Source organism: Glycine soja, chromosome 20 (genome assembly GCF_004193775.1).
Source record: "Glycine soja cultivar W05 chromosome 20, ASM419377v2, whole genome shotgun sequence".
NCBI lineage: Eukaryota > Viridiplantae > Streptophyta > Magnoliopsida > Fabales > Fabaceae > Glycine > Glycine soja.
This window is the reverse complement of record NC_041021.1, coordinates 47,076,991-47,087,912: the sequence shown is the minus strand read 5'-3', so window position 1 is coordinate 47,087,912 and position 10,922 is coordinate 47,076,991. Positions and strand designations below refer to the sequence as shown.

Here is a 10,922-nt window from a genome sequence, read left to right as displayed (position 1 = left end):
AATTTTATGCAGGTAGTTTGAAAAGGTCAAAACGTGGGAAGATCTATAGTACTTGAGTGCCATTTTGTCAAGTCAGTTTGCTTATTGATCATTACTTAGGTAATCAATATTATAATGATCTCAGAGCACATAATTATATTTTGGGAGACAGTATTCACCACATTTATTTGAGAATTTTTCTGTAGAACTAGGTTTTCTAGAACGAGCTGATATTTTTTCTTCTAGAAAGAACCAGGTTCTAGTAAATAGTCTAGAATTATATTATAAATTTTTAATGCAAATTTTCAACTACTTGTAGAAGAGCACTATCAGGGTGGACGATCTTGAGGCTTGGTTGTCTTCGTGAAGAAATCCCAGTGACTGAATAAGATTCTCAATAAATGGTGCAAGAATCAGAATGTGATTTACAAAATATTCATATAAATGGTGCAACACCAGACCCAATAGAGCCATATATAAATGAAAGACGTATCGGTATTACAGTAAGATTTTCTTTTTAAATTGTCTGATTCAGAGTGATTGGGTGTAAGATTAGTAGCACGTTTTTACAAGTTTAACATGATAACCACCTTCTAACAACTTAATTCAAGATTACTTAGCCATAATCTATTGACAAAATATGTCTAAATCTATATAGTAGAAAGAAAAAATAATTTATCCTGGAATTTTTTTTGACAGAATTTATACTGGAGTGTAAATAGTTTTTTAACCTTAATTTCTTATTTAAAAGAAAGTCCAAATCTATGTACCGTTGAAAAGTAAAAGTGTCTAAAGATAGTGGACATTGTGATTAATATGATTCCAAACGAATTTACGATTCGCAGAAGGTGTTCAGTGAATAAGAACATGCCTTTTTAAGGTCTTTTAAGAATAAAAATAGCTAAACATGTTATTCAATATCAAAGTCACTTTGGCAAAAATATGAATATTTTTTTTTGTTGTAAAAAAAATTAAAATATTTTAAAATGTAAATATGAATAATAATGGGCTGGAACCATAGAGTAGAACCTCATTCTTACTACAAGGCTCACAATAAGGATAGGCCCAAATGCAGAACTATTGTCGGCCATCATTTGAAGTCACGGACATGCTAGATGCACCCAGCAACATTGTTGGTGTATCCAGCAATTAGGTGAATGGATAAAATTGCCCTTGTGTTAAAAAAAATAATTTCTTCATCCGGAAGAAGATTCTTCAGGTAAAACAATTTATTCTACCGGAAGAATTTGTTCTACTGGAAGAATCTTCTTCCGATAGAACAATTTGTTCTACCGGAAGAATTTTCTTCCGGAAAGCTACCAGAAGAACCTTCTTCCGGTAGCTTTTCAGAAGAAGGTTCTTCCGATAGAATAAATTGTTCATCCGGAAGAAGGTTCTTCCAGAAAGCTACCGGAAGAAAGTTTTTCCGGATGAACAAATTGTTCTACCAAAAGAACCTTCTTCCGGTAGCTTTTCGGAAGAACTTTCTTTCAGAAGAAAAAATTATTTTTTTTAACACAAGGACAATTTTGCTCATTCACCTAATTGCTAGGTGCACCAGCAATGTTGCTGGGTGCACCTAGCATGTCCCTTGAAGTCATGATTTGTAAAATTGGGCTGAATGATTTTTGGCATTTTCTGCTTCTAAACAATCGCTAGTTATATGAGATAGTATTAAGGTAGCATTTACTTCCATAAAAAAAAGGTAGCATTTACTTTTATTTTTTATTTTAATAATTATTTTAAAGTTGAAGCTAACATTAAATTTAAATCTAAATTTTTTAATAACTTTATATTTTTTAAGTTTAAAAACTTATTCCTAAGTTAAATATATTTATTGCTTAAGAAATGGAATACATATTTATAGAGTAAAATAACTTGATTAACATTGTTAACTCTAAAAAATCATTAAACCCATTAAAATTGATTTTTTTTTGTCTTAACTCTTTGATTCATTATGGGAAAAAAAATTTAACTAATTCGAAGTTCGATCAAGAAGTAAAATCTGATAAAAAATTATTTTCAGTAAAAATCAAATTTGAATATCAACCAGTTGGATAAAAATTATTAGAAGTTCCCCCGGGTTAGGGAAACTAACCAACATTGTGTTTCCAAGATTGGATTTCATATTCGAATGAACCGCATAATCGTAAGAAAGTGGATTTTTTAACTACGGGTCTAGCAAATGAAAAATTGAGATAGGATCCAATCCAATAAGATCTCCCCCTTTCAAAATCGAAACTTACCAGAGATGGGATTAAAAGCACTTATCGAGGTGGATTAAATGGATCTAAAATTGCTTGATTTTTTTTTCTTAATCTTTTGGCTCATTAGAAAAAGAAAATCCTGATTTCTATCACAAATCAAACTTAAATACTATCCAAACGATTTAATCTTAACTTTAATATTAATCACTTATGTTCAATCTATTTATTTTCTTAATCTTTTGGCTCATCAGAAAAAAAATTTATAATTTCTCACAAATCAAACTTCGATACTATCCAAATGATTTAATCTTAACTTTAATATATTAATCACTTATGTTCAACTCTTTAATAAAATTACTTAGAATTTGATTTTTCTAAATTGAAGGGAATAAGATGTATAGTTAAATTAATCCCAATTATAAATTTTACATTAAATAATCTTACAGGGAAAAGAAAGTAATCTTAAGATTTCACCAAAAAAACTAAAAGTGTGAGCCAAGTAATTTATGTTGACTAATCAATGAAAATCACTATAATCAAATATATGCAGACTGCATTAAATAAATAAGTAAATAAAATAAGGCATGCATGCAAGGTTATTGTTTTTCTTACGTGGTATATTTGACTGGCGTTTTCAAATGTGGATTTAAAAAAGGTACAGAGTACAGAGATCTTAATAGGGAAAGTAACTATTTTCCTTGTATGGACGGCCTGCAGAACACGTGAAGACACGTGCACAATCGTCACGTGAGTGATGTCTTTAACCATTCATAAGAATGAGGAATTTTATTTATATAATATATTTTAAGATGTATAATGTGATAAAAGGTAATAAAGAGAAAGTATAATATAAATTTATCTTATAAATATAATGTCTAAAAAAAAGCTCAGAAATAATGTGAAACGTAAAAACTTTGCATTCTACAATAGAGAATTCAGAAATAAACAAACTAATATGGCTGCTGGTTTGACAGGTTGCATGCAGTCACGTGATTGGAATTTTAATTATTCTAAAAATCTAAACTTGATTAAGTAGAAAAAAACTGCTATGCTGTTGTTTTCTTCTTGGACTACCATCTTTTTTTTTTGTCACTATGTTTTCTTTTTTAATATATCACTGCCTTTAGTTTGAAGGATCTATCCATCAAACACAATATATTGAGTTAAAGTTATTTCAAAAGTAATACATAAGATTTTTTTGAGGGATCCTTCAAAAAGTATGTTAAACAAATTTTCAAGAGATAATAATATTCTAAAATTAACCTATTATAAGTTGTATTATTATATATTTCAATGATGCAAAATTATTTAATATGTTATTAAAAAATGTTAATATTACCATTAAACATATATTCAATTCTATAAAAGTTTAAAAAAAAATTAGTATTTTTTTCAAGTTTTATCACAAATAATCAATATAAAAAATACAAGTAATATGATTTTTTTATATTGTTAATCAATCAAAAATTATCCTAAGTTAACTTTTAAAATAATTATTATAAAAATTAATAATCTTTTTATACATATTAATAGTGTTAAAAACTTTTATACTATTAGTATATCTAAATTAAAATCATTAGAAAAACAATTTTACTCTAGCTTTTAAATCAATACAAATAAGATTCATTTAGGGTTCAGATCCTTTATTAAATAAAGGTTAAATTAAAAAAATAATTATAATATTCATTTAACATTAGTCTAAGAGTTTAATGTCTATACATTAATAGTATAAAACAATTTTATACTGTCATCCAATTATAAATCATCATATGAATTACTTTGAGATAAATATTTTTAAAAGTTAATAAACTTATCATACATGATGAATTATAATTTAAATGATTATACAAAACCTTTTATACAAAGTGTATAACCCTTTTTCTGTTAATCTAATCATTTAAATATTTGTGACATTGAACTAATTAAATCCTTTAATAACTAAAAGTAACAATAGAATTAACTTCATTTTGATATATAACAGTTTGAGGAAAGAATATTTTAATGTCACTTTTAACCCATAGATAATTTATTCAATGTAAAAATATTTAAATAATTAAATTAATACCATTGAAAATGTTAAATAATGAATTTGGTTGTTTAATCCGCCTGTTTAAATAGCCACAACAAATTATCACATTGTTTAGGAGCCAATGTGAAGGGAAAGGTCGTTTAAAATTCTTTCTCAACCCATCAAGTCTTTTTTTTTTTTCTAAGGATAAAACTGTAACAGTTAATTGAACGCCTAACTAAATAATATCTTCAATATAAGAAATCTTAACGATATCTACATATTTGAGGTCGAATCATTATCGCTAGAAGGAAAACTTAGGTCATTCCTATTCTTTAACCTTTTGAAGATGTTTGTTATAGTAGCCACAAAGTCACATATTACTTAAAAGTAGACCAATAATTATTTATAATTAAATATCATTTCCTTTTACTAAAGATAAAAATATGATGGATAGTGAAATCAAATATAAGGATCTTAACAATACCTATATTTCTTTTTATTTTTCTGCAAATTAAGTATTATATATATATATATATATATATATATATATATATATATATATATATATATATATATATCGGGTATAATAGATCCCCAAGCATTACAAGAAGTACCTGTAAGCCTATCTATATCTATGTATGTTGCCCACCAATACCAACCAAAAATGGTTGCATAGTATTTTAGATCAACATTGACCGGGAAGTTAGATTATTACAATATATAGAGTATAAGCATGCATGCATCGAAATAAATATAATAATAGAGCCCCTGGTGCCGGTGTTACAATAATATCATTGTAAATAATTAGTGGATAAGGAAACGTGTTGGGAAAAAATGTATTTACAAATTACTTGGGTTAATATAAACGTGTTACAATAATATCATTCTACTCTGATGCTTTTTTTTTTTTTTTTTATCAAATCCTTTAATATAAAAGTCACTTTAATCTATCTACCAAAAAAAGTCACTTTAATGTTTAAGTGTTTCTAGTTATGTTGAAGGAATTTACTTAAGAAGTAAAACTATTGTAATATCTTTTTTTATTTTCATTCAAAAATTTGAAGACGAAATCTTATTAAAGAGCAACCAACTAGTTATCTCTTATTACTTGGGTTAATAAATTAATATCGGTGTTTGGTGTTTAGTTTAACACGACTTTAATTTTTTTTTGGGTAAAATTATCCTTGGAGAACTATATACTGATTAAAGTATGATAACCAAATCTAGGATTAGGGTTGATGGCCTCATCTCATGAAGTTAGACCTTAAAGCTCAAAGAATAGTAAGCACTTACAAATTAAATAACTCACCAATAATAAATTTTGACAAGATTTAAACCTCAATCCACTTAACTGATGCAATTTTAGTTTTACCTTGTATTCACCATAACTTGACATTGAATGAAAAGTAGTTAATCTCTTTCTATCATTGTTAGCTCTTAAAATCTAGTGAAATAATTACATTTTGCAGCAAATTAAGCCAAATTAGATATATGATTCTTAAAAGTTAAACATACTTATCAATAATTTCCAAACATATATAACCTATATAAAACTGGCTATAAAGAGATGATCTTAATTAAAACTACTACTTTTTTTTTCCTGTTTATTAACTGGGATGATATTAGAACTTCAAACACATGTACAAAGCATTTCTGCAATTAAATATAATTGTAATATTATGTACTACTAAGTATTGAGTATTCACGCAATAAATAAGCGAAGAAATTTTGTTTGACAGAAGAAAGAAATCACACCATTCCATCCACCACCCAAAAACAAACGCAACCCAGTAACGCGCGTCCTGAAGTGACAGAAAAGGGACAATTATTGTGAAAAAATTTAAGGATTTTTTTTTCTAAAACTTTGTGTGTCCTCAGCACTTTTCCCAAGTAAACTGTCTATTAACAGCTGGTGCTTCCTTACCATATCCATGTGCTCTTTCTCGTCACGCTACTATTTGTATTATTTTCCCTCAACACAATACAAGTGGTCCAATATTTCACTGTAAACATATAGAAACCATTAACTAGCTGCAGATATATGCTCAACAAGGGGGATACATGTGCTGCCATCGTATTAAATGGGGGAAAAAAATTCATCACAATAATATAACTTGAGTCAACAAGCTTGGAGACCAAGCTAGACTTTGAATTAGAATTTTAAATGTGACAATGAAATATGCAAAAAAGAAATGTTAGTCATATGCTACATTCAGCCTAGAAATTGACGATAGTATCTGTAGTCACTGCCCACTGCCTCTTGTTTTCTGCGACTTATCTATGAAGGAATTATATAGTATTATGCAATATTTAGATTAGATGAGATCATGGGACCTCCCCCCAATATGAACGCAGATGGTCATAGAAGGACTATGTTGTGTTTTATGCATAATCAAATTAGATTGATTTTTAAAATGATGAATAGATTTAATTTCCATTCTTTTAATCAACGATATCAAAGACACTTACTTATACGCATTAAAAGGTTTTCATTCACCTAATTACTTTGACTAAGCTTCTCCAGCACACATACTTCATGCATTTACATCCGAGAAACCATGAATTGTCCTACCTTAAAATGCGATTTTAAAGTTGTGCGTGTACAAAGGGATACGTTACAGTTACAAAAATACAACCAAACTTTTGTTACTGTTAAGCTTTAGTACACCTTGTGCTAAAAGCTTGTTTTATGCTTCCATCAATAAATTCATTTGGCTTTTCAAAAAAAAAATAAAAATACAACCAAACTTATTTTTTCATCTTGGATAAGTATTTTGATTTGTGAAGTAGTAGAATAAGGAGACACTTATGATAGCATGCTGGAGTTGTCAGCATAGACTACCTAGAAGATTACTAAATAGATCAAATCGCATCCCAAATAGTTTCATTCAGTCACGATTGCTTAACTAACTAGTTACTAGACATCAAAGAATCTTCCTAAAGAAGATTTACCAATCAAGCTAGATTTCAGTTACTAGGGTGAGAGTTAACTTCAGATCTTTAAATACTTGTGTGAACTCACATAAATAAATATTGCTTTAGGTAAAAGCTCAGAACAAAAGTTTGATATACTAATACTAACTAACTAATACTAATACTATTGAAATGAGGCCCAACATGAAAAGGTTATCAGGACACAGAAAGGGAGGTTTTATTTTCTTTTTTTTCATTCTGCTAAGTTTGGACAGGGGCTAATATTTTCAAACGATGGTTAATTAATATTGTCCAAAAGTTGTGGGGAGAAGTTTCTTCTGGCAGACGCCACAAGGGCGCATAGGCCTCAACCTTTGACTAATGTGTGAAGCACTTTCTGAAACTTGGAAAGCAAAAGGGTAACCGTGTCTGCTTTTTTCTCACATTAGTTGATCTCTTTCCACTGCTCGTCAACAAGCCAAAATATGAATATGTGTCGGTTCTGGACCCTTTTTATATACAAGATTACAACACTGCACACATATTTGACTTTGCTACAAATCACTGTATCGGGAATTTAGGACCCACCAGAATTTTTTCCCCTTACGTATAGACCACTAGACTTCATCTGGCTAAAGCTTATTTTCAAATAAGATGGGCGGGGGGCAAAGGGCAAAAGTGTTGATCGAATGGGTCAGCCCTTTGATTAAGGACTCATTGGTGGGCTGCATGTGGGGAGTGACACTTTTTCTGTATCATTGATCATGATTGAATCTACTAATTGAAAGCTCAATTTACCCCTTTTGAGTCATTAACCTTGAGTTATATATATTAAATCTTTTGTTAACCTTGTTCGTGTAATTTGTTTTCTAACTTTATGATTTTGTACCTTGCTCAATTAAACTCCAATCGATGTGCGTGAGTTAATAATGCTTTTTGATCTTTTTGGATTAATAACGTGTGAATGATTGATTGAATCTTAAGAACAATTATTATCATTATAGTTCTGATCTGAGTTTTCTATTCCAAGTTTTCATTTCTCCTGTGGGGTCAAATACTTTATATAAAACACAATCCATGAAATTGTGAAGGTGATTTTTAGGAAGTTTAAATGAGCGTTTGAATAAAATTGATCTTGTAAAATTAATTTTAGTTAAAATTGTGAAGTAATATGGTTTATATTTGAATATTTTATTAAAAAATTAAGTTATGAATAAAATTCAATATAAAATTTTGGATTAGCACTTACTTAAAATTATTTTAATTTAGAATCAATTCTGAAATATAAAATCAAACATATAGAAATGCATCCAAAATTAATTCTAGAATCAGAATCAATTCTAGAAAGCTAAATCAAACACATTAATTAACATAAAACTATACCATAAAATATGTAAATATTTAAGTATGTAGTCTACCCATTCCTACTAATATAAAATAGTACATATTGGCATTTTTATAAAACGTGCAATCATTTTATTCACATCAATTCAAATTTCTTTCAATAAGATTATTTGTGTGTATTATTTTTACGTGATAATAATAGTCTATTTGCATCAAGGTAGTATACATGATTTTGAAAGTCTGTTTAATCGGTATTATTGAAGTTTGAGCATATTAGGAAGAAAAAAAAAGTTGTACAGAAAGGGACGAGAATTATTTAAAAAAAAGTACTCCTTTTGATTCCCTAATGGTTTCTTTTAAGGACACAACGAATTATTTGTACGCTCCTTGATTAATTATGATGAAATCCTTCAAAATAGTATAGCTATGCTTACATAATACCTCAAAAATTCAAACTATTCAATCATTTATTGTGCAATGGTCCGGCATAGGTCCTTGTAAACCTCTATCACTCTTAATGGACCGTCATACATTCTATAAAGTCTCCAATTATTAAATTTGATCATACGCTGCTGTAACATAAAATATATGAGCAGTGTCTGAGGCATTGAACACTTTTCTAGCCTAACTCTCTGAGAAATTCACCAACTACGTAGTCTGAGCTAAGACTCCACCCTCCAACCTTAATTAAAGAAAACAGGTTTTGTTTTTGTCAACATTTTCATTGAATTTCAAGACCTTAATGTGTTGTCCCCCTCATCATCACCACCCACATTTATACACCACCTAGGTTTGCTCTCTTCTCCCTTCTCCATACTCCTTCATTTCTCATTGGTTTAATGGTCTTTGAATCTGCTTTTAATTCTCTCCTCAGCCATCATTGATTCAAAGCTAGTTTTTTCTCTCAATTTGATAATAACAACCATGTACTTGTTTCATTAACTTTGTTCACCCATCTTCAATTGGATAACAACCATAGCCTACCTCAAATAGATTTTCCAAGAAGGTGCTATTTATTTTGTCTCTAATCCCTTACATTGCCGAGTTCTTCTATTCATGTCTGGTGTTCATATTCAAGATCCAAGGGAACCAATTTGTCTGCATTTTTATCTGTAATATCTGGTATGGATCTTGTAAGCAGAAGATACTTGATTTATGCTTCACAACATGGGCCACAACCACAAGCACTTTCACCAATCACAAGTCCAGGGAGTTCAATCTTTCATCCTCACCAGCATTCTTCTAGCACCAGTTTTCCCATCATTGCAATTGCCATAATAGGAATAATGGCCACGGCTTTCTTGCTTGTGAGCTACTACATCTTTGTGATCAAGTGCTGCCTCAATTGGCACCGAATTGATGTTCTAAGACGTTTCTCTCCATCTAGAAGGCGTGAAGATCCACCACCAACATACTCACCAGGCACAGATACTCGTGGACTAGATGAGGCACTGATCCGGTTAATCCCAGTGATTCAATACAAAGCACAAGGGGATAATAGAGACTTAGAAGAGAGAAGATTCTGTGAATGTGCTGTTTGCTTGAATGAGTTTCAAGAAGATGAGAAGCTCAGGATTATACCAAATTGCTGCCATGTGTTTCACATTGATTGCATAGATGTTTGGCTTCAGAGCAATGCCAATTGCCCTCTTTGTAGAACAACCATTTCCTTGACAAGCAGATTCCACATTGATCAGCTTCTCAACCTAAGGCCTTCTTCTTCTTATCCTCATGATCAAACCCCACCTAGGGAAAACCTCATTGGTGGTGATGAAGATTTTGTTGTGATTGAATTGGGTAGTGATCATGATAGAAGCCAAAATTTGCAAGAAAGAGGCAATGCTTTGGAGTTACCAACATGTCCTATTAGTCCTTCTTCACCAAGGAAGCTATTGGAACATAGAAATGTGCAGAAGAAGAAAACAATGAAACTGCAGAAAGTGACAAGCATGGGGGATGAGTGTATTGATATTAGAGCCAAAGATGACCAGTTCTCAGTGCAACCAATAAGGAGGTCTTTCTCCATGGACTCATCAGGGGATAGACAGTTCTATTTAGCAGTTCAAGAAGCTCTGAGGCATCAGAACAGGCAAGTCAATGAGGTCAACTCCATTGAAGGTTGCAGTGGTAGTGGTAGTAGAGCCAAGAGGTCATTCTTTTCCTTTGGACATGGAAGTAGATCCAGGAGTTCTGTGCAACCTGTTTCTTTGGACCCCTAAAATTTCTCCTTTGTCCCTCTTCCCCTCTTTCCATTATGTTTGCAACGTGCAAGTTTCTTAAGTCTTTACTTTTTTTATTTTATTATTCTTTTGGTGAGATAGAGATGTTGCTATGTTAGATGTATGAACAGGTCATAGGATTGTATGACAAACAAACATTCAATTGGATTTAATTTTTAACTTAAAACCATTATTTCTGTATTATGTATGTTTCTGAGTGTGTATAAAAATTATGGCATGGTGTTTTGA

At 30.4% G+C, this 10,922-nt stretch overlaps 1 protein-coding gene across 1 annotated transcript; it reads left to right on the top strand.

Moving 5' to 3' along the window:
• The first annotated feature begins 9,055 nt into the window (after window positions 1-9,055).
• LOC114402542 (RING-H2 finger protein ATL16-like) lies at window positions 9,056-10,922 on the top strand. Its single transcript, XM_028365158.1, has one exon. It carries the CDS (start codon window positions 9,579-9,581, stop codon window positions 10,671-10,673), a length of 1,095 nt encoding a protein of 364 aa, XP_028220959.1. The 5' UTR covers window positions 9,056-9,578; the 3' UTR covers window positions 10,674-10,922.

Coding starts and splice junctions, on each gene's coding strand:
- LOC114402542 (XM_028365158.1), top strand. CDS start 9,579: ATGGATCTTGTAAGCAGAAGATACTTGATTTATGCTTCACAACATGGG.